This window comes from Spea bombifrons, chromosome 5 (genome assembly GCF_027358695.1).
Source record: "Spea bombifrons isolate aSpeBom1 chromosome 5, aSpeBom1.2.pri, whole genome shotgun sequence".
Lineage (NCBI taxonomy): Eukaryota > Metazoa > Chordata > Amphibia > Anura > Pelobatidae > Spea > Spea bombifrons.
The window spans coordinates 62192704-62218162 of NC_071091.1; the positions used below are offsets into that span (position 1 = coordinate 62192704).

Below are 25459 nucleotides of genomic sequence, written 5' to 3' on the forward strand. Positions count from 1 at the left end.
GATATTTCCAGATTATTCTATAAAAATCATTGAAAATGGTTACCATATGTATCAGACAATTCTTACAATTATTTTAAGTGCAAGTAATGTCTTAAATAATATCTATATGTTGAAAATAATTTTACACCAGTTGAAGTGTAAATTAATCTTGGTTTTACGTATACTGCTAACTGTAATTATTTATTTGATTGTTAGAGAGGGAAGTGCACAGCCATATTTTTACAGTTCCAAATAGTAAGCAATCACCATAGAGACCAGGGCAAATTCTACTTATAGTGGTGCAAGTGCAATATTTCTGTTGTCTTTCCAACATTTAGCACTTTACACCTGCTCTCCTTTATAAATTATAAATATTGCTTGTTTTACATATTCCCCATCTATAACAAGTAAAATTTCTTATTCTAACTTTCCAGAAACGTCCAATGCTAATTAAGTCCCTTTTCTGTATAATGTAATTAGACAGAGGGCCCACCAGGGTGATGAAGACTAAGGCATTCTGTTGTCCATTGCTAGGCAGTATGATAAGAACCTCATGTATTTGATGATAATAGATGTAAATGCATACAAACAACCACTATTCCGTTGTTACAAAAATTGTATTTTCATTGTTGAAACTGAAAATTACACTGTATTTTTAGACTTGCAAGATGAAATGAAGCCACAAACTTTCATGTCCCTCTTGAACATTCCTAACTTGTTTGGCAAAAATCTAGTTCTTTTGTCAGGATATGTATCCTCAAAACACTACATGATATCATTGACTTACATGACCTGTTATGAGACCTGAAGCTGACCACTGTAGCAATGGACTACAAATTCTGTCACTCTCTGCAAGCAAAAAAGTAGAAAGTTGTATCCCATAACAGCTAGTGGTTATCGGTGCTTTTAGCCAATGTGTATAGAATTTCAGAATCGATGTTCTTTTAGGAGCCAGAGAGTGAGTACATTTATACAGTTTCACATTAAAAAAAGTCAGGTGCTAACAGGTTTTTTTTGAGGTTGCTACATTTGTCATATATATTTCCTATGATCATCTGATTAGCCAATAGGGGCTACAATTTACATATAGAGTGTGAATCAGTGAAGACAGCTTATCCAGAGGCAGCAATCCCTCTGGTGAAAACCAGAGTATAGATCACCTTCTTGCATGATCAGTTACCTCAATGTGCTGAGTGGGCCAGTTACAAAATAAATCTCTGATCTCCCAACCGGCCCATTTAAGCTAAGGAGTACTGTGGCGAATGGGCACAGCCTCCTTAAAATGCGGTTAAAGATGCAGTGTGCCCTTAAGAAGTTGGGGCTCAGACAGCAACAGGCAGCAGTAGAGGGCTTAATACATCCCTTGGTAGAATAAAGAACAGGTTTCTTATTACATTACTCCTCGGTATAAATATGCAACGCCTAGAAAGACAAAACTAACGAACTGTGGTGCTAACAGGGTTAATAATCTCAGACTCTTCTACCTCTTCAGAGACATATTGTGATATTGTTTCTTAGAAGCTATAACGTCTGGGTGTAGAGTAACATTACGTTTTTTTTACAAGATAGATGAACAGAGATTTGGTTTAAATTATACACTTAAGAACCATATGTTTACATCTGAATGTTGACAAAAGGCAGATCAGTATATATAAAAGTGGCTTGTTTTGATATTATATCATGATTTGTTGCAATTTTCTAGTGAAAGTACTGTTTAAGTGCGTCTTTGGAAATGTCTACAGTTGGTAATAAATCTCAAATTGTATCTTTCTGAGTTTTTATACTTCATTCTCCCTTTACACACACACACACACACACACACACACACACACACACACACACACACACACACACACACACACACACACACACACAGGCAAACATGCAGTTTAGACATTTCGATATAGAAGTAGTGGTTTGCATACAATTGCCCTGCACTCTCCAGAAATGTTCTCAGATTTGCCTAGAATCTAGAAGACAGGTTCCTTTAGTAGCCACACATTTTTAGTTTAATAGAAACTTTTGTAAAATAGGACAAATGTTAGGTAAGTAAATTATGCCAAGTTGCAGATGGATCATAAAATGTCTCAAGTTCTTGTTTGTGTAGAGTTGTTTCCAACCAGTTATTTGTAGTTATCATGTTTTGGTTTGCAGTACAACTGTTTTTTGTCCGTCCCTGGCAGTCACCATCCAAAAAAACAATTACGGTTTCCCCATCTTATAGTGTTGGTTTTTAATGTTTTGCCCGTGTTGCTGTTTGGTGATAGATACCTTCTTGCTACTTGGGTACATAGTGTCTTCCTGGGTGAAGAGAATGACTATGTTACCAGACCAAGTAAAAGCATTTATGAATACATAACCCTTCTTAATTCTGTATGGGTTTAAACAAAGTGTGATTATTGGGGAGCTTCATCAAGAAGGCATTTTTGGATTGTACTGTGTTATAATGCATATTATAACATGTTTATTGTCTTTTTGTGCTCTTTAACCCTAGTGTGTTCTATTGTCTACCTACCTCACACTTACCTATTGCTTGCCATAGTGCCTTATGGATTATTTTCTCGGCTCAGTCGAGATGGGCCGATTGGGAGATCAGAGAGCTTCCATTGAGCAGCTGCACAGAAGAGGGCAGTCCCCATTTTGTAGCAGGGGGACTACTGCCCCCCTGGAACTGCCTTCTTAGGCTAGAATGTTTCACTGGCCATGTCTTTAATGACTACCCCTAAAAAAAGGGTCATTTTCTGGCTATATGAGATGTTGAGAGGTATGCCAGCATATTAAGAACCCGGAAGGGCATGTGCGAGTTCTTCTCAAGGAATATTGATTTCTCCTTGTAATCAAGGGCACTTGACTAAAATACCTTGATGACCCTATTGCTAGAAATCAAATATATTTTTCTGTTACAGACGAATGACAAGTGTGTGGTGGCACACATAATCACAATGTCAACATCTATGTATAAATTGCATATAGTTGTTATAGAGTGCCTTAAAATATTTCATTCTAGTAGACCCACACACTTACACCTACATTACCTTCGTGATTTTTGTAAAAAGTTCAAAGCACCAGACCAATTAAAAAAAATATTGTTTTTTTTGTGCTTTTAAAATTATCTGAACAAAAAAGAGAACATGAGAAAACCTTGAAGGGTCTTGGCATGAAGAAAAAGCAAAAACCGGTTCCTAGATGAAAGCTATGCAAATTAATTTCAAAGTGATGTCTAAAGCAGGTAAACTATTTGTTCCATCCGAAGGGAGGCTAAATGTCTACAGTTTCATTTTTTGCAGAGTAATATCTTATTCATGTTTTCTTTTTTTCATTTTCTTTGTTTATTACTTTTGCTATTCCCATAATTATAATATTTTTTTTATTAGAACGGCAATCATTTTATGAGTCTTTTTATTCCACCCGACAGTTTGAAACAAGATTAATATATACCACTCATGTCTGTGTCTAGGTAGTTCCCTCATACTGTTTTGTATCTCTTTTTTTGGGAAAATTAATTCATTTGACAGGTTTATCCACATAACAGGCTGTGAAATCCCTTTGATTTCACAGCTGATTCACTGAGGATTTCATTAATACGGAATGAATGAGGCATGTATTTTTTAGGTACACAAAGATACAAAGCATGGTTTATGTATGTCCATGTTTCAAAAGATAAAGAAAGCGTCACATTCTCTTTTTGGTTTATGAATTTAATATGTCTTTTTGATAATGATTGATTACAATGTTAACCTTGCAGTTGTGCTTTATATGTCTAAAGTTACCTGGTTTTATCACTAGTACAGCAACCAGCTTGTATATGACGACTTTTTACTTGTTGCACATTTTAGTTTAACCCTTTGCGACCCTAGTTCGATATAAGGAGGCCGGGACTGTGCCATAGCATAAATGTGATTAAGTATTAAGCAGTTTAATGAAAGCTAAAAAGTAATCCTTCAATAGCCTTTGTGACTCTTAGCTTATTGTTAAATGTGTGACTAGTATCATAAAATACTACATTTAGTATCCTTTTGCAAATGTACATAAGTTAGAGAATTTTTGTTGTGTCAGTTTCAATATCTTGCATGTACTGCATGTTTTTACTGTTATATCAATAGTTTTTCAATTTCTGTTCGAGGTAATCGTCACTGTTTCTCCACTTGCAATCCTTTTTTCCCTTTTTAGCCCCATCCCTTCAGATTGTCCAACTTAACATCCTCCTCAATTCAAAGTTTAATAAAGCCTTCCCAATAGCCTTCCGTATCTTCTAGGTGTTTTTTTTGGTGTTCCGTACTATCCTTTCTATTCAGTCTTTATCAATGCGACCAATTCCCTCAGTCATCCTTATTCTTCTTGCTTACTATCATCGCTATATTGTGTGATTGTGTTCCGTATTTTCCCTCTCTTCTCATGTAGTTATAATCTCTTCATAGTCATGCCTGATTACTGTTGGTTTTCTCTTCAGAATTCAAGGTTCACATTGATATTCCAAACCTTTTCAGACAGTGCTTGGATATTCATGCCTGCTCTCCTATCGAAACACAACCATTGTTTGCTCAGATACACCAACTGAACCACTAATGTTCCCAAGTGTACCCGTATCTGTATCCTTATTACTCCTCCTAGTGTTATTACCCCCATCTACCTCATATTATTATTTCTCACTACTCTGACAGAGGAATCTTATGCTTGTGCTGACTTCTAGGTTTTTCGGGGCAGAGGAAACAAAACCTATTTCTGTTCGGTGTGTCATTTGGTGTGAGATTTGACAATAATTAAGCCGAGCGGGAACTGGCTTTGTTTAGCAATTGCACTAGTCAGCAGCTGTGGCCATTAAAGTATCTCATATTCTGGTACAACCCTAAATAAGCCAATATGTATCTGCAGGCAACTATTAGGATGGCTGTCATCGCAAGACTAGGGGAAGTGAAACATCTTGCAGTGAAAGTGCCCCATATATTTTAATTGTGATAAAGTGCCCTGTGTAATAAAACATACACTTGTAGTAATTGTTGTAAATTTATTGTGATACATGAGTTACAAATTGTTCTAAATCTGCACCATATTAATGTTTTATTTTAATTTGCAGACCTTTAGCAAATATCCTGCTTTGACCAACGACATCTCATTCTGGTTGCCCAGAGAGGGTTATTCAGAAAATGATTTCTATGACTTGGTTCGTAACATCGGAGGGGATTTGGTAGAACAAGTGTCCTTAGTTGACCAATTTACGCATCCAAAGTAAGTAATCATTGTTATAATATAGCTTTGCATATTACAATGTAATATCATAATTGGTTATTTTCAAACATTGAAGGTTTGAAGGACAATTTTCAATTGTGTCTTATGTGTGCTATAAAAATAAAGATGTTTTATTATTATATGTTTGCTCTCTCAAACATTGTTTTTCTTAAAATACTATTATTCTATTAATGACTTAACATATCCAAGTTTGAATAAAAAACAAGTTAGACACTCTTTGATTTGATAATGTGATTGGCTGATCAGCTATTTGTGTTAACAAGCAACTGAACAGGTGTACATAATAAAGTGGTCAGTTAGTGTGTATATATATATATATATATATATATATATATATATATATATACATACATATATATATATATTACGCCTAAATCCACAGAGAAACCAAGGTTAGTTCTCCGAGGTGTTTGGAACAACCTACCTGCAGAGTTCCTTAAAAAAAACTGTGTACAAGTTAACCTAGAAGAATACATGGTGTTTTGAAAGTAAAGGGCAGTCATACCAACTATTGATTTGATTTTGATTTTTCTTCTGTTCACTTACTTTGTATTTTGTTAAATAAAAAAAATTAAACAATATCCATTTTTAAAAACATTCTTACTTCACATAAATTCTCTATATTGTCTCACTACTCTAACAATAACCCATAATGAGCTTTAGGGGACCCTAATGGGTGCCTTAGTTACCAAAAAGATTTCTCTCTGGGTCAATTCATCTGATAACATTTTATTATTATTATTAGATTATTGTAAAGGTATTTCTTTATTGTTCTGGTTTTTTATGTGTATGTGTCCAAACTAGAGAAATCTTAAGAACTGACTTGAAGTAATTAAATCACTTTTTAGCAGATTTCCTACTGCTTAGTGGAATATATGGTGGTTTGTATGACTTATGGAATCATGCACTGACTGAACTGTCCCGTTTCACTTAGGATATTATGCACTCTGTTTTATATTATGAAAGCTACATAATGAGGGATTTATTCCGAGGCACCACAAACTAAGTGCGAGTTCCCCTTATAACATCACAGTGTAAATGGTAGGTGCTGAAGTCACTAGGATCTTCCCAGGCTTGTAAGCCAGAAAAGGGAAATAAATAGGCATAGTCATATACCACTTCCCCACCCAGAGACTTAAGCGTTGTCCTGGACGCTGGTGTTAATCATCTGTAATGCCCAGAGCTTCCAAAGAAACGTTGCATTACCAGTTGTAGAGGAGATAGGTATGATTTGACCAACAAGAAAAGAAAATAATACAAGACGTGTATGACATCTTGTATATTTCCTCTGAAACACAGTTGCTCTGGCTGTGTCCCTCAATCTCTCTAATGTTTTTCTAACTCATATTCCCTCATGTCTTCCTATGCTGTGCCATCCTGTTATTAGCTATTCTGTTTCGCTACGTGTTATCCCTTGCCATTGTATTACTTGTTGACAGTTTCTTTCTCAGTTCTTTTTTTCTCTGGGAGCCACTACTGCACTTACCTTCTACAGTTTTTTTCCCGTTGGTTTTGACGTCTAATACAGCAAGATTTTCTCACTAAAAATGAATTATCCTTTTGAGTATTTGTAATTATGTTGGAGTAGATAAATAACTAATCCTTGTACAAAATTCTCAGTTAAACTGCCTATTGAAAGCACATAAAATGTAGAAAAGGCTTGGCACATATATCTGATATGCTTAAATTAGGACATCTATAATTGTTTAAAAAATTGAACTGAACGAGTAAAGCAATATCAACATTTTTGCTTTATACAAGTATCCCAAACCGCACGTGTTTTCTGCCCTTACTAGTTTTATTTATATAGTGCCATCATATTATTCAGGATTGTACGACCATATACTATATTGGAGTCTATTTAAAGCTAAATACTTTTTGTATTGGGGACTTTGGGCATAAATTATTCGTGCATTGCACCACCACTTTCAAAGCATCCCTACATTAGACATTTTTGAAATGGAAAATGTTGTCACCTTATCTTTTTACCATCAAGGAAGTTTTAACCATAGCATAACATATTTAGTGTTGGTAGTTCTATTGTTTTAGAGCTTTGGCTACTTAACTAATAGTTAGGCGGATTGCTATTGTCTCTTCCTTTCGTGTCGCCATTAACTGTGGCTTGGATACATTTGGAGATACATTAAAATTCTTAAAATGTGCTATATGATATTATTACTTACTGTACTCATCAGCACAACTGTGAAATTGAATTAAGAGCATTTGTAATATCTTTTCATCAATGTTGTAATCTTAATACGGGGTTGGAACTACAATAACAGATGTATCATGAGACAGAGTTAAGCTTGACATTACTTTATTATCCAGATTACTATTTTGGAAATGCTCCTAAATGTAATAGCTACTTTTAGTGGAAACAGGATCTGAAGAGAAAATAGATTGGTAAAGAAAAAAGTCATTCTCTGGTACAGAGCATCCCAACACCCCTCTGTACAGATACCACAGAGCTGATGAAATAATAGGTTATTACTGGATATGTTTTCACTCCTGATAGTTCTGTTTTGTTAGATCTATATTTGCAGTTGCTACAGAATGATTCCCAAAATCACATAAATGTCTGGTTTATTATTATTTTTCGTAAATTCACTGTTTTTTAGCTGAAGTTAGAATTGCAAAGTTGTTAGACGGAAAAAAAACCAGCAGGTAATGTCTACTAAAGTAAGAATGTTTTTTTTTCTGGTTTTATTTCTTTTAAATAAACCATTATGGTGTTGTCTTGCACAAAGACGTTCTGAATGTTACTTTTAAAACTTACTATCGTGTTGGTATACAGTTTAGGACAATGGCTTACAAATGAACACCATCTTTATAGGATGTGAATCACAAGGTGTCGGTGTTTTTTCATAGCTAATTATCTGGAGGTAATTTGAGAGATGATAGATTTCAGCCCAAGGAACAAGACCAGTCAAATAGTGTGGCTGGAGATGTGTAGGCACTGGGTTGAGAGCTCTAAGGCAAGAGGTGTAAACAAGCTATTACAGGCAGTCCAAATCAATAAATAGATAATCACTCCAGAAGGTCAAGGACATGCAGCACAGGATCAGGAAGGGTTAATAAGCCAAGGTCATGGAGCAGGAGGCAAGCCAAAGGAAGGTCAAAAGCCAGGCGGTCAAGCAGGTTCAAGTAAGGGTATGAGCTGTAGCAAGGGGAGTGGTGACTGTATAGGTACAGACATCAAAGCTTGGCAACATTCAAGCAAGGAATGAAGGGTGAGTGGGGTTTAAATATAGAATTAGACTTAAGACTCTTCACAACCGCATCAGGATGCCCCCTCCTGTCACTCCAGATTGCCAGGAACACCCATTCTACATATGTGCTAGTTTCTGCACCAATGAGGATGTGCCATCGAGCAGCAGGACATGGTCTGTACGAGCTGCAGCACTCTTATTCACTCGCCAAACACGGCATGTGCGATAATGGAGACCGGGGTGTGGCCTATTCCAGAACCGCGCCGCTGAACGCGGAAAACAGATTACATTCAATCATTGTGCTAATGCTACCTAAAATTACTGTGGAAATCATGGTGTACATATTGGTAATGTAAGATGCAACACCCGCTGCTGCCAGCACCCTTCCGCAACACTCCCAGGACCTCTGTCTTGCAGTGAAGACTCCAGTCTAACATCATACCCGTCATCCCGGATCATCCTCTGATTGGTCACTGTCTCCAGAAGTGATGCATTTAGTCTCTCACACGCACGCTCGCCAACCTCAACTCACTTAAAGGGCGCGAGCCCTAGTGGCTTCTGGGACACTATATATTAGACTCTGACACCTTCAATAAGGTGCTCAGTGGTTTTTTTGCTTCCCGCCGCAATTTAGCATTTATGTCTCTGCCCCTTGATCCAATCCCTAAATCCTGCACCAGGTCCCGATTCCCTGCTCCTGTACCTCTTCTGGTTGCTGTTATGGTGTTTGCCTTATGGTGTCTGACCTATGGTTTCTCTTGGACAGATTTACTAAGCATGGCTTGTCCTCTTACTCTGCACTACTTATCGCTGATGATCTATTGCTGACTTTAACATGTTCTCGGACTCTGTGCTACATATCATTGTTCACCCGGACTGAAAACCAGTTACTGACCTTGGCTCGTTCCCACCTTTTTCTCTGCTGCTCTGTAATCCACCCGATCTAGTATCAATACAATATAGTCTGTCTACTTCTAGCTATCTGCCTAAGGGGTTTCCTGCTATGCTCCCTGGCTCGACTTACAGGGGAGGTAGTTGCCCTGCCTATCCTTCTCCTTGTAGGTATTTGCAGGTTAGCAACTAGTAACTTTTGCAAGAAGGGTTCCAGACTGCTAGATCCAGGTAGTCTCACTAGCTGTTTCCTGACAGGCAATCAGAAAGACCCAAAAAACTTTGCGGAAGGAACCCAGCCATCAATTTTGGATACGTTACCAGCCCTCCTGAACTTGTCTTTCATTTAACATCTCACCTATGTACATGTGCTCCCTGTCCCTATGTTGACTATTCTGACTACTTAGATATACATATTCATGCATGTCTTTATACCCCCTCATTCTCTGACTTGGAAAATGAAACACCTTGAAATGTTAGCTTATTTTGTCAACATGAAACAGGCAGGAGAAAACCAAAACTGGGTATGATGACTGCATTTAATAATACTTGTTTTGTTGTCTTATATACTGTAATTCAAGATATGTGAATACTGTGAAAGGTAGATTATAAAAAAGTGTGTGTAAATTTTTAATCCCAGTACCAATTTGATTTAAATCGTAGAGTTCACTTGGACTTTGAGACATTTTAACTGTACATCTTTAGTATTGCTGTGTTTTGTTTACCAGTGCACTCCAAAACACCAAGCAATAAAAAAAACATGTAATCTTTGACCATTAAATGTTAATATATATATCAGAATTCCCATCAGAAGGGAAACATAATGAATCACTTAAACTCTTTAGTTTCTCTTTATTTCTCTCTTTCATAATCCACTAAGTCTAACAATAGCATTAATTCTAAATAACTCTAAAGCACTATATATTCTCCTAAATACATTTTTAAATATGTGACAATCACGATGACAGAAGATGTGTACATTTTTATGCGTTTTATGTATAAATGGCTGTAAAGTACTATTAATTACAGTGGACCTCAATGACTAACAATGTTTTATCTCTATTTGTGTTGATGGTTTTAGGGTACCTGGTGGTTTTAAGGCCCCTTTTCTTGTTCCCTACCTGGGTCATGTTTATGTGGTCATGTTTATGTGTTCATGTTGTTGTAAATTTTATGTACTGTAAGTTTTAAGATTTAATATTTTGTAATAATGGTACAGAATCTTCATCTGTCCCTTCATACATAAAATATATCTTGTCAGGTTGTTTTGTGCAGTTGGGATTGTAGTTATCCTGTCTTGATCAAGAAGCTAACTGACCAGCTATATTTAGGAGAACGGTTTGGAAGATTGCGTTTAGAGATATGTCTTATAAAATCTATTTTTTCAGGAACTAGATCAACACTTTACAATCTGTTTTAAGACATATTTACAATATTCATTTTCTGTTCCTAAGCAGTGTGGGGGAGTTACTTTCATTTTCTCCTTCTCCATCAGTAGACTTTTGTAGGAACTGCTCCATGTAGATGAAACATCCCTCTAAATATCACATAACCACACCATGTTTATTATTGTGGCTTTATATCGGAATAAATAAAAAGTATTTTACCTCATATGATCATCTAAATGTTTGATTTCCTGTTCTCAGTGTTTTGAGTTTTTTATAATTCCTTTTTAATGAGGATGAAAAATTGAGATGTCACAGACATCAAGTAAAACAGAGCACAATTACACCAGATGATACATCATATCCTATGATTGGTATCTGGCCAGCCTCATGTCCTCGATTACTGATTGTATTTAAAAAACCATAAACTTTTGTAAACAATTAAATAGAAAAACTAAAACTTACCCCGACATACCACCTGGCCACCCACAGCCCCAGAGATTGTTAAATAATTGATACACACATGATATATATATATACCGTATTGGCTCGGATATAGGCCGCCCCCGTATATAGGCCGCACCCTAAAAGTTTGGTGCTTTTTTAAAGAAAAAGTTTTTTTCTTTAAAAAAGCACCAAAAACCATGCTGCCACTCTGTCCCCCCCCGCCCCCCCGAGATATGCTGCCACTCTGTCCTCTCCACCCCCGAGATATGCTGCCACTCTGTCCTCTCCCCCCCCGAGATATGCTGCCACTCTGTGCCCCCCCGAGATATGCTGCCACTCTGTGCCCCCCCGAGATATGCTGCCACTCTGTGCCCCCCCCCGAGATATGCTGCCACTCTGTGCCCCCCCGAGATATGCTGCCACTCTGTCCCCCCCCCCGAGATATGCTGCCACTCTGTGTCCCCCCCTGAGATATGCTGCCACTCTGTGTCCCCCCCCCGAGATATGCTGCCACTCTGTGTGTCCCCCCCCAACTTACCAGAGTAGACTCCCGGGTGTCTCGCGGGGCCGGAGGGGGACATCTATGCACATCGTGTATACAACTCCCGGTGCCGGCACTCAGCGGAAGTACCGGCACCGGAAGTTGTATACGCCTATTGCGTAGGTGTCTTCCGCCGGCCCTGCAAGACACCCTGGAGTCTGCCCTGGTAAGTCAGGGGGGTTAAAATGCATTGTGCAGACGTTCACCGGCAACGGCGCATCGACGCTGCCGGTGAACGTCCGTGCGATGCGCTTAGACAACCTCCCGTGCCGGTACTCCCCCCGTGGGAAGTGCTGGCAGGGCAGGCTGTCTGAGTGTATCGGGGAGTAGGATGCAGGTCCCCTGCACCGCTGCGGGGGATCTGTATCCTGACCCCGCTGCCTGCCCGGCGCCCGGGACTGCATGTCCCGGGCGTCGGGCGCTAGACCCCGAATATAGGCCGCACCCCCACTTTAAAGTCTTAAAGTGGGGGAAAAAAGTGCGGCCTATATTCGGGCCAATACGGTATATATATATATATATATATATCGGCCTTGATGACTCCACCCTGAGAAATATGCAACACATTTGGCATTATGTGTTCAAGTCTGTCTGCCAAGGTTTTTGCAAACAATTTTACATCTAGGTTCATTAAAGTGATGGGGTGGTAAGACGCCACACTACTTGGGTCTTTATTCATGTTAAAGAGTAAAATAGTTATGGCATTAGTTACTTAACTATGTGCTGCTCAATAAGACATCATTGAACAGGTTAGGTGAGATTGCAAACTTTTTCAGAATTCTCCGGAATATCCATCGAGGCCAGGGGTTTTCCAATTTTTAAGATAGCTCGGGAGACCTCCATTTACTGAATTGTGGAATTTAAAATATCTCAATGATAATTTGTGATTCTAGGGGATTTAGCTAATTTAAGTAGTTCTGCCCTCTAATTTATGATCTGAATCTCTTCTATGGATTCCCTGATAGTTCTTCTGGGCAGCACACAGTCCTATTGTTAGGGGCATGAATAATACTAATGCTATGTTTCCTACCCATGATGGCAAGGCGCTTTCCTACCCTATTGTCCCAAGTGTAGAATGTCTTTTTATCTTAATCAGAATGGATGGTTATGGTTATTTAATTGGGATGTATTTTGTAACACAAAAACATAGAAGAGTTTGTCCTCATATTTAGTACTGCCTTATGCTTATCCCACATGTTTTGTATTTCATTACTGTTTTAACCAGATAAGTGCAATTTAAAGTTTTCTAACTGAAACAAATATAGGGATAGTTTGTCTTACTGCCCATTGAGTTTTGGGTGGTATAATTATACAACTTTAAATGTGCTCTTCCATCTACTGTGCTGAAGTTAACACTTTTTAAACTAAATGCAACATTGAAAACATTGTTCCTAGCACTGCTGAATGCCAAAATCCTTCCTAGAAATATTTTTCTCATCATGTAGATTTTTGCCTTATTCAGGGAATGCTTTCTTGTCACTTAAAAAGCACTCACTGATTAGAAACTGAAAAAGTTTCCTTGGTGTTTTTGTGTGATTAAAGCTTCAGTTCAAGTTCATCTAATGTTTTGTCTTAGCAGAACAGCACCTTTAAAGGCATTGCGTATACCAGAATCTGCTGAATAACAAATATAATGTGCAGTAGTGAAGGTCAGATTGACAACCTTCCAAATAGATTGTATGGTGGCGATAAAGTTCTTGGCGTCCAAAGTCTTGACTGTTATTGGGTTTATGATGTTGGCTTCCAAGTACGTGAAGTAGGCAGTTTGCCAAAAAAGTTCAAAGTCGAAAATATTGGCTACACTGCCAAGCAAAACGAAGGTTGTAATGTCAATTTATTTTTTGTTTTAAGAAATATCCATGTACTTTCAAGTAAAAAGTACATTTATTGCTGTCAATAACTATATAAATAACTGTCCAGAGCACTTCAACCCAAACACCCATCAGCTATTGCTTGATGTGCTCACCTATTTCAATATCAAAGTTCCTGGAGTTCTCCCAGGACTGTGAGCTATATTCATGTATCACACATAGCATATTACTGTTCCTACTGAAATTGATGTATCATAAAGCAGAGTATTTGGCATAAAACAATGCTTTTTTTTGTTGACGGCTTTTCTAGCAGACATGAAGACAAAAGTCAAGATACTTTTGTTATTTTGATAAATAACTACAATGGCTTCTTAAGACTTTCACTAAAGATTTGGACCATCCAATCCTGTCTAAAGTTATATGAAAAATACAAAGGGCAGGAGAACGAACTGAAGTTAGCTGTTGAAACAAGACAATTTGGCAGAGCATAGATGGTTAACAGGGATTATGCCCTAAATGTCTTCTCCACAAACAAAATGAGAAACATTAAAAAAAATCTCTTAGTGTCGTGCTAATTTTTAATATTTAATTGATTTATTTTGAAATTGTAACTTGCAGAGATGATCGATGTGTTTATAGTTATTGTAGATTGTGGCATTCAGTAAGAATTGTAAAGCAATATTGCTACTCATATGTCATCTAGAATGTAAAATTGAAACAATGTGCAAATACATTAAATCCAACATGAAATAAAAAGAAACAAACATTTTTCATGTGAAATTTTAAATTGGCAGTAAAAGCAGGCTTAACAAATAAATTGATAAGAAATATGAAAAAAAAAATGATGAAATGGAATTGGTGCATGAGCTGCAGGCCACATTTTCCCATTTTACTAAAATAGGTTCATTTAACATGATTAACACTTTGGAGTGTATTCAGTAAAGCAGAAGAGTTCAATATTTCGACTCACTGGTAGTGTCAGGGCCCGCCCTACCATGGAGCAGAGTGGGGCAATTGCTCCAGGCGGCACTTTTGAAGAGATGGCCCGGAGTGGTTTTTGCTTACCAAGTTGTCAGTACCCACTCGGCGCCCCTCTTGGTGCCGGCTTTTAATGCTGAGCGCCGGAAGATGATGTAATTTCCGGTGCTCAGCAGTAAAGCAGCGAGCACCGTGGCAGAGCAGGGAGACTCGCCGCAGGACTGCTGCAAGGTAGGTGAAGTACAAAGGGGGGGGATAGGGTAGATAATAGGGAGGGAGGGAGAAGAAGGGTAGATAATGGGCGGCGGCGGCATTTTAAACTTCGCCCCAGGCGGCATTATGTCTTGGGTTGGCCCTGGGTAGTGTTATACATTATTAAGGGTCAACCCTAGTATGCTTGGTTGACCCTGTATAATGGATATTAAAATTGCTGATCATTCATGAAATTCACTATACTCAGCTTATCCCTTTTGCTAAGTTGAAAACAAAACTCTGCTGCTAATGCCCTCACTAATGAATAAACTGCATTCTAGGGTTTAGTGACTTTGGATCTAAGCGATTTTGATAAGGGCTAAATTGTGATGGCTAGACAACTGGGTCAGAGCATCTCCAAACTGCAGCTCTTGTGCAGTGTTCCCGGTCAGTACCTATCAAACGTGGTCCAAAGAAGGAAAAGCGGTGAACCGGTGACAGGGTCATGGGCGGCCAAGGCTCATTGATGCATGTGGGGGGTGAAGGCTGTGTGATCAAATCCAACAGACGAGCTACTGTAGCTTAAATTGCTTAAAAAAGTTAATGCTGGTTCTTAAAGAAAAGTGTCAGAACAGTGCATTGTAGTTTGTTGCATATGGGGCTGGATAAGTGCTCAAATTATAGAAGCATAGAAAGTGATGGCAGATAAGAACCACTTGGCCATTTTGTCATTGTGCATAATGAATTACATTTTTATTGTCATCAATAAAGTAGGAAGCTTTAATATTATACAATGCTGTTTTTGTTTCTGGCTTTCATTTGCACAACATAGAATCTCAAATAGCTGAAAAACTGTACAAAACAAACTAAAAGTCAGCAAAATGGCTTCATGGGAAAAAATAGCCTTATTAACACTGGATAAAAATGGTTCCTAAAGACCACAGACCCTGTTTTACCCAGTATATATTAGTTTTACATTAGTCTACTTAAAAAAACTTATTTTTATAAAATATGAATCAAGCTATGTATTGTTTTGGAGGTATAAAATAACAAGCCTTATGTAAAGAATGTCAATATTGTAGATATCTCTACAGACAGTTGCTTTCTTTCAACGTTATTACATTACTGTGCTGCTAACTTCATAGCCGCACCATTGATTTTATTTTATGATTTGGTAAAATCTTCTCTGATTCTCTCATTCGAGTGGTTTATGTGCCTTTGTGGGATTGTGTTTTGCTGCTGCCCTTTATTTCACACTCTTCAAGTTACAGTCGTTTGACCTATTAAAATATTTTTAAAAGTGAGCTTCAAGTTAACCCATGTTGAGACTACAGAAGTCATAGCGTGACTCGTAGGTTGATAGTGGAGAAGCATTTATTCTGCTTGCAGTAGCTTAATTTTATGTTTGTTATTTAGGTCTTCAGTCTGCACGTTTCCAAAAAGTTATTAACATATATACACAAAAATGGCTTATGTAGAGATTAGTCAGTAGATGTACATGAAGCATTTGTGGCACAGCACAAACCAAGTCTGACTCACCTTTTGGAGTCTGAATCACCTTGCCTACAACCATAGACATGGCACCACAGTGAACCAAATACCGTAGTGAACCCTTGGAGAGAAAATATGAGAGAGCTTGGTTAGCTCAAAGGTATACCTAGAAATCTGTATAATGATTTATGAGCTGACTCTGAACATTGCATTGTGAAATGTAGTGACCTGAAACTGAATTCCTTCTGCAAGCTCTAGTTTTAGTAAGTAGACTGATTGCAGTTGTAAATAATGACAAAGATGACCAAAATAATTGAACACACATCCTACTGCAATACCTGGGAACTCTGCGTGAAGCGCCGGTACTCCCAGGAGAGACACGAGAGCAGTGCTTAGGCACGCCCACTCCCAGCCCCATCTCCGTCCCACCACCATACAAATTTGAGGTGTGTGAAACTAGTGCTGCCCACACGTGGCTAGCCCCGCCCTCATACATAGGTAGCCATGCCCATCATAAAGCTCCCCACCCCTGAAAAGATTGCGCCCTGGGTAGCTGGAGCTTGGAAGTTACTAGGTATGCCTATTGCTCAACAAATATGGTTCGCTCTATATCATTGTGTGGACATACAAATACTTAATAAAATACTAATGTATAATAATAAATATAGGATTAACAAAAAATGTAACAACTATATTAATACATATATATTATAATATATATTATAAAAATAAAAATGATGTTGACATCTGGGTGATATATTGGCAATAGTAAAACCTTAATCTTAATTAATTATACATAGTACACGTGTAGTGATCCACAATAGATCCAACACAAATTAACATTAGCATAGATAATTTACAGATAAACAGTAAATAAAGTCATATACAGTGTGTACAAGACTGGAGAACCAGTATATCACCCAACATTTCGACTAGTAAGCTCTGTCAAGGGAGTACTTATGTTAAGATTGGGTATTCTGCTACAAATGTGGAAAATATAATTTCACTATTAATGTATAAATTCTTAAACATGAACTATATAAATGGCATAAGAAACTCATGGAAGCACAATTATGCAATGCCCTCAGAGCCATGGTGTGTTGTATTTAATAGCAATCAGGACACCATTAGAACAATACCTTAAATCGGCTCCAGGTTATCAGTGTCATCTTTGATGGTTATTTGTGCAGCAGTGGTAGACATAAATAAATTGCTTGTGTTTACCTAAGCAAATAATGTCCAACAATAATGTACTTAAAAATGGATCTGTAATGAAATCATTAAATCATGCATGATTACTCGTGCTACCAATACATTATTTTTCTCTGTGAGTACAATCAGCTTAGGTTTCAAAAGTGTTTGTTCAGTACATAATGACTTTGTGTGGTTGTCCTGGAAAAATAACAATTATAGGTGAATTATCTATGTTATTGCTACAGGTTAAGGAGCATGTTTTTCTCCAGGTTCTGGGTACTTTTTAGATTATATATTGCATAATCATGTGGATTTCTAGGACGCATATAGATTTTACGCTTTACATTTAAATTGCTGCCCTGCAGTATGTGTGATGTGTAACAGAGTAACCAATTCCCTTTCTTTGATTTTATACAAGTATGGAGTCATGATATGGGCAGTTGATATCCTTTTATTGAAAACAAATGTAAAGTTATATGAGTTTCAGGACCTCCAGGATCTCTCATTTAATCCGAAGAAGAGGCCCTCGAGGTCCCGAAAGCTCAATTAAGTTTCAGCTCTTACTAAGTCACTCGTCACAGAATGTGCATTCAGGTCCACAAAAGGGGAGATAAATAGCAAGGAACTAAACATATGAAAGTAAATAAGGTTAATCGTGTTAATACTTTGTATGTACAGAGCTTCTTCCCTCTGGCATTCAAAGCAGTGCTGCAATATTTAAAACATTTATTCAGTAATTTCTTAATGTGTGAAATATGTTTTTTTGTCCGTGTCCTGCTACAGGCAGTGTGACTGTGGATTGTCATAACAAGTAATACATTAAAACTGATCTATTGTATATGACAATGTGTTATTTTATGGTGTTCCTTCTGTTTGTTAAATACCATATTACACTCTTGTACTTGAAGCGACCAATCAAATAAAATATGCTGCCAGCTTTTGTTCTGTTTTGTGGGGGTTTTGATGACATTATCTCCAGTAATCAGGTTTACATCAGGCTACTTGTTAGACAATTGCTGAAAATGGCAAAAATAAAACAGAGCAAATGGGTAAATGTGTAGATCTGTGTTTGTTGCATGATCTGATTTGCTGGTAACTAGGATCTAGCATTTTGTGCTGTCAGCAGAACTATTCCCCTAGGGATCAGACCAGAGGTGATGTCTGACATACAACACTTCTTTAAAAAGGATCTAAATATTTAATATCTAAAAGAGAACATGGACCAACGAGTATTGACCATTACCCAAATCTAACTTGCAGTGCAGCATTCTTCAGCCATGACATGTACACCATGATTGAGAATGCTAGACCCTGACCAGCTCTGTAGTGTAGCCTTATATTCCCTCTTCTAAAACCCCTTCATATTGGTGCAAGACTCAGTGTAGATAGAATTATCCCATTTCTAATAGTCTTTCAATATGTAAGTGTGTGTAAACCCCCGGTGTTGTATATTTCTACTGCTGGACATGGTACCATAGATTAGACTGACAGGGACCCCTCTAGACTACCATTGATACTCCTATATGGTATAATCAGTGAGGTATTTACCTTCGGTGCTGCCCTAGGCAAGATCCAGGGCAGTGCCCCCAACTGCCCTCTCCGCATACGCCATCCTGAATGCCGCCCACAAGAAATGGCGCGGGCCTTTGGCTGGAACACTTGCAGTGGGCGTTCAATAGGTGTTTGGGGTTGCGTTTTTTGCCGTCCCCCTGAAATGTGCCGCCCAAGGCAGTTGCCTTGTCTGCCTCGCAGCAGATATAGCGCTGGGTACAATCATCTTTTTTTTACACAGTTATATATGTATCCTTTCCATACATATAACTCACAAAGGTCCAAGTAATGTCAACAACTCTGTGGTAAAGCACTAGATGCTCCCTCAGTTTCTGCAGGGCAGGTTACATTCCATGGTAGAACCTTGTGTTTGAATCCACAGGCAATTTTATTCTTCAGTATTGACTATTCCTACATTGGGATGCAGTCAGTTATTAAGAGGAAATACCACTTAGTCTTATTTTATAAGCCCTGTTCCTGTGCTGTCATGACAACCCCAATGCTTTCCAATAAACAGGAATAAAACTTCACAAATTGTTCACTGTAACTCATGCAGTAATTTTATTTACCTAAAACCTTTGGAAACAATCTAAATGAACAGCTTCTAATATATATATAAATTCATTTATAGCCAATAACAATATATTAAAAAAAAACCACAAAAACAAAACTGCATGTAATGTTATATTGCCCAGTCAAGAAACAGTCAAGAAAGCTCAGCTTTATATTTTTCTTCTATGAACTTTATAATTTAGTTTAAATTCATATTTTTTAAAGTTGTATATTAAGAAATGCTATTTTTCATCTTCTAGTGCTTCATAACATGAAAATTGCATTATTTCAGTTGAATCGAGGATTTTGCTAGTGTGGGTTTGCTACTGATTTGGTAATATTAGAAAAATCGTAAGCTGGCTGTATGCTTAAGCTTTTAAAAGTATCCGAGCAAAATAAAATATTTGTGTGGCACGCATTCAAATGTACCAATATCACAGAGGAAAATTTCAGACAGAATTTGTTTCAATTGCTCTAAACTGTAAGCTACTAAAAAAAACTTTGGAACATATTTTATTTTTGATTGAAAGCTCTAACAGTATGCTTAGTGTTTATAGCGTTGTAGACCAGGTTAATAAATAAGTAAAACAAATTATTCGGCTCAGGAAGAAATTGATGTGGTGACAACATCATACAGTTGGCTACCTGTTGGAAACGTTTAGACTAAAGTGTAAGCTAAATCAAACATAGATACTAGTATAGGGCAGGTTTTTGCTTTTTAATGTTGTATTGGTCTATTTGAATGTGCTCTTGATATTTTTGACCCCCCTTCTAATAATGGGATTCCATTGGAATTTCTCCGTTCTGGCAATGTACCAGATACTAAACTATTAAATGAAGAAGGTTTGTAATGACCTCAGTGAGGTCCTGTTGAACCATCGGCTGAATGTCACCGGGACCTTGTGCATTAAAATGTTTAAAGGGCTTCAAATATGTCATTTTAACATTGAAAGACATTCAAATAAACAACAGAAAGCTGTATTAGCAGTGTTATGCATCAACTCTGTATCCTGGTTTCATATAACGAAGAGCCCTCTGAAGTCCCAAAGGCGTGTGTTACTTTACATCCCTTCTAAGTTGGCTCGTTAAAAATACCGACTTCAGCTACAAGATAATGCAGCTCACAAATTTCCATCGGTTCATTTTCAATACCAGATTTTGTCATCTTGTGCTAAAATCTGGATGTAAAAGGTTATCTTGATCTTAAAGGTAATGCTACATCAAAATAGTAAACTGAGGGAAAAGAAGAACACATACCACTATAATACTGGTAATATATTTCTAGCCCCTCCTAGATTAATCCACATTTGGCCACATGTGATTAATGTATTGAAATGTATTCCAAAGCAACGTCACTAAAACGAGGTTTAAAGATCATCTGTCATGCCAATTTAAAGTGGCATTTTGTAAGGCAGAAACATCATCTGTATATTGTTCTAGCCAATTTATTAACAAATGGAAAGATTTATTTTTATCATGGTTGCAGCTTGTATCCATATGTCTTCAGCTAGCTCTATGTACAGAGAACATTTTCTTGGATTTTCCAGAAATAAAGGCATAGAAAGATTTACAAGCTGTGTCAAGTAAAATGAAACATAGGTCTTATGTATGTAAGGCACGCAATTACTTTTGTACATCGTGGCATGATAATTACTTACTGTCTACTTGATATCAGTGGCCATAGAGTATGTTGAGAATTCTAAAGATCTCCTTGCGGATGACTCCAAGAATGATAGATCAGTCTAACCTACGTCTAAGGGCTATGTTTAGGTTCTGATTAGTAATTTCCTAGTGCAGAACCCATCCTTGTCTGAAAATGCATGTTAGAGTTAAATACAATTCTCTTCTTAGTAAAACCAACACGTTTTCAAACTCTAAGAAAATAAGTAGACATAAAATTCTAATTAAAAATACAGTATAGCGCCCTGTCCCTAGTAGCCCACCATCTCTTCCCCTGAAGTAATATGGCTCTTTGTGCTTTCTTAGTTGTGCAAGCCTGATAAAGCTATAGAAAAATAGTATTAATTTAAAAAAGTTTCTATTGTTTGTAGCACACCACTACTTAGTGGGCAATGTCATTTCTATAGATTTTTTTACGTATTTAGCTAACAATAATAATTTTTAAAGGCACAGTTTATTGCCCCTAACAGCTTCACCAAGCATGAATGCATACTAAAGTATGTAGTAATTACATTTATATGTATTCATGACTTAAATAAGTAAATGCCACTTACCTTCTGAAGACACTGTAGATCATTAAACCCCATAGAACTCCCATGCGTGCCAACACATATAAAATACATGGTACATATACAACAGTGAAACTGAAAGGGCAGAACCCGACAGAACCCTCAGCTATCGTATGTATTAAAATGCATTTGAGAGCTAATGTGTTTAGGGCTGCAACTAACGATTATTTTAATAATCGATTAGTTGGCCGATTATTTTTTCGATTAATCGGATAAAAAAAAACAATATGCAAATTTTTCGTTTATTTAAAATAATTTAATGAACTGGATGTTAAAAAACAACTTAAAATTTACATTAACATTCTTATTTTGTTATGATGTAATAAAAAACAATATTTTCAAAGTACAAGAACCCAAACACAATATTTATGAAACAAAATAACCCCAAACATTCTGAAAAGAGGTGGACTATTACTGTTCAAGAAACTTTGCCCCAGCCCTGGCACTTTGCACCCAGCACTTTGCACCCAGCACTTTGCACCCAGCACTTTGCACCCAGCACTTTGCCCCAGCCCTGGCACTTTGCACCCAGCCCTGGCACTTTGCACCCAGCACTCAGCACTTTGCACCCAGCACTCAGCACTTTGCACCCAGCACTTTGTATCCAGCACTTTGCCCCAGCCCTGGCACTTTGCACCCAGCACTTTGCCCCAGCCCTGGCACTTTGCACCCAGCACTTTGCCCCAGCCCTGGCACTTTGCACCCAGCAAGCACTTTGTACACAGCACTTTGCACCAGCACTTTGCACTTTGCACCCAGCCCTGGCACTTTGCAGCCAGCCCTGGCACTTTGTACCCAGCACTGGCACTTTGCACCCAGCACTTTGCACTGTGCCCCTGCACCCAGTCTCCAACTCTGCCCTGCACCCAGCCCTGCCCCCACACTCACACTCTGCCCTGCACCCACTCTGCCCTGCACCCACTCTGCCCTGCACCCACTCTGCCCTGCACCCACACTCACACCCTGCCCTGCATCCCCACCCCCACTCTGCCCTGCACCCAGTCTCCCACTCTGCCCTGCACCCACACTCACACCCTGCATCCCCACCCCCACTCTGCCCTGCACCCAGTCTCCCACTCTGCCCTGCACCCACACTCACACCCTGCATCCCCACCCCCACTCTGCCCTGCACCCAGTCTCCTGCCCTGCACCCCCCACCCCCACTCTGCCCTGCACCCCCACCCCCACTCTGCCCTGCACCCACACTCACACCCTGCATCCCCTGAAACCCCACCCCCACCCCACCGTGGACCCCCACCCCCGCGAACCGCTCTGTGCGAATGGAGCCACTCGCACAGAGCGAACCGCTCTGTGCGAATGGAGCCACTCGCACAGAGCGAACCGCTCTGTGCGAATGGAGCCACTCGCACAGAGCGAACCGCTCTGTGCGAATGGAGCCACTCGCACAGAGCGAACCGCTCTGTGCGAATGGAGCCACTCGCACAGAGCGAACCGCTCTGTGCGAATGGAGCCACTCGCACAGAGCGAACCGCTCTGTGCGAGTGGCTCTGTGCGATCTGTGCACATAGACATGAAGAATACTTACCTCCGGAACGCGTCACATCCGTCACGTAGCTAGAAGGCGGAGACTGCAGAGCGTGTAGCAGAAGCGGGGAACGCTCGCGGAGGTAAGTAAAAGGAGCCGAGTGCTCCAACAACGAATCGATCACTCGATTAATCGATAACGGAAATCGTCGACAACGATTTCCGTTATCGATTATTATCGATTTTATCGATTCGTTGTTTCAGCACTAAATGTGTTACTTTAATGTGGAAGCATACGCTACAAATCTCCTCTCTTAAGTGACATTTTGACTAGTGTATTCTGACCGAAAAAGGAAGGAGGCGAGCCTTAAGATGAAAGTACCTTCTGGACTCACTCGAAGACTATTGTCTCTTGAGCCTGCACTGGCTATAATAATAACCTCCTTTTCGAATAAGTTGCGTGACTATTCTGACCTTTTGTTGTAAGCTACATGGCTGATGGCAGAAAAGGACTCCAGGACAGAAAAGTAATTGCTATGCTGGGTTTGCAACATTTTCATTTTTAGCTTTATTAAGTTAAATACTTTACCAAACACCCTAAATAATTAAACTGACTGGAAAACAAAAATCACAAGCTATACAAGCTAAGCTATACATAATAGTAATGAATTCATTTAATTATACTTAAGGCGCTGTGGTTGATAGTTTCACTTTTAACTGTGATCAGTATCCCAATTTTCTCAGGCACAGCCTTAGGTATCCCCGAACCTGCAGGATGTAGAACTTAATTTGCTGCTGGTGTCAGCAAAGTTTAATTCCCCCAGCTATGGTTGTGTACTTAGACAAATATTTACACCTAACTTGGTTCAAATATTCCCCTGGATACATGAGACCTTCCAGTATGTTTATATCTAATAGGAACCAATTCTCTGTGTGCCACATCTTCACTTTAATTAATTACTTTCAAAAAGAAAACAACCCCCATTTTTTGAGGAACATTTTAGCGAAAGCATATTATTTTACACATGACCCAAAAAATAGCATATATACGCTATTATTGCATGCGTGGGCACAAGCTTACAAAAGTAATATACATATGAATCCTCCCAGCAGTTAAAATGACTAGTCGTCTATTCTTCAAGTGTTTGCGCTTCTAATAATTCCACCTGCCCTTAGTTTGTCCTTTTAGAAATGGACATAATATTTACCTGTCCTTCCTATACAATGGGTGTCATGCAAGCAAATCGGTTCTTTAAAAGATGTATCTGTCATCACAGGAGGAATGATGATGGCTAAGTTATTAAACATAGTTTAATATGCACATTAAGGCAATCATTTTGCTGCAGTATAAATGTGCTTGTGGAACCAATTATTAATGAGATCGATTAATGACACACCTGCACACAAATTAGATTCTGCGCCATGTTCTTGATTGCCAGTGACCTAGTTAGGTGTCTGCAGATTGCTGTTCTAGATTGTGTGAAATATTTCCTTTGCCCAGTGAAATCTCTCCAGGAAACAGCATTAGTCGATAAGATTCTCACATTTCACTAAACTATTTGTATTTCAGACAAATTATGAAATATAAATTATTCAAAATTCAATCCAAAAAAGAGATCATAAATTAATCATTAGTAGGTTATTTGAGTGGGAAATAAACCTGCATATTTTTTCACTGGAATCCATATTGAAAAAATGGTGAGTCTGTGTCAAGTATTATACTACTTTCTTTTTTTAGGTGATGCGTATGTTTTTATTTTGATCCTGCTCATCTCTGTTTTTAATACATAAATATTATAATATGGCAATTCACAACATGCTGCTGATTCGCAGCTATATTCCTTCTACAGGAAACGTCACCAAGTGTTCAAAAGTTATTTACTTCTGTATTGAGCATACTTAGGAACCTCACTCAGCGAACTCCTTCTTCTGGTGGATTGGGCAGGGGTTCTTTCTTTCTTAAAGACGAAACTGACCCAGGGAAGCAGGACTTTCCCCCGGAGACTTTGAGTCAAACACAGAGAGTTCCCAGCTATCAGTATTAGTGTACATATGACCAAGTTTGCCATAAAGCAGACCCAGCGCTTTCCCTTTATGATTGAAATTATGGCAGCCTTTGTATCTTTGCTCATCTATTTTAGGAAAATTACTAAAAATATGCACTGGTAGCAGCTGTAACCTTCTTGCGGATTGTATATATGGAAATGTTTAGTGATAAAATATTGTGTGACAGTATAAACCGAATACTTATAGCTGC

At 38.4% G+C, this 25459-nt stretch overlaps 1 protein-coding gene across 2 annotated transcripts in view; it reads left to right on the top strand.

Annotated features, from left to right (window-relative positions):
* The window catches only part of FARS2 (phenylalanyl-tRNA synthetase 2, mitochondrial), a 147406-nt gene that overhangs the window by 103763 nt on the left and 18184 nt on the right, over positions 1-25459 (top strand). For both annotated transcript variants that reach the window (XM_053468219.1, XM_053468220.1), the window contains one exon: positions 5054-5205. In XM_053468219.1, the coding sequence (XP_053324194.1) occupies positions 5054-5205 (152 nt within the window). The remainder of the gene's footprint in view (positions 1-5053; positions 5206-25459) is intronic.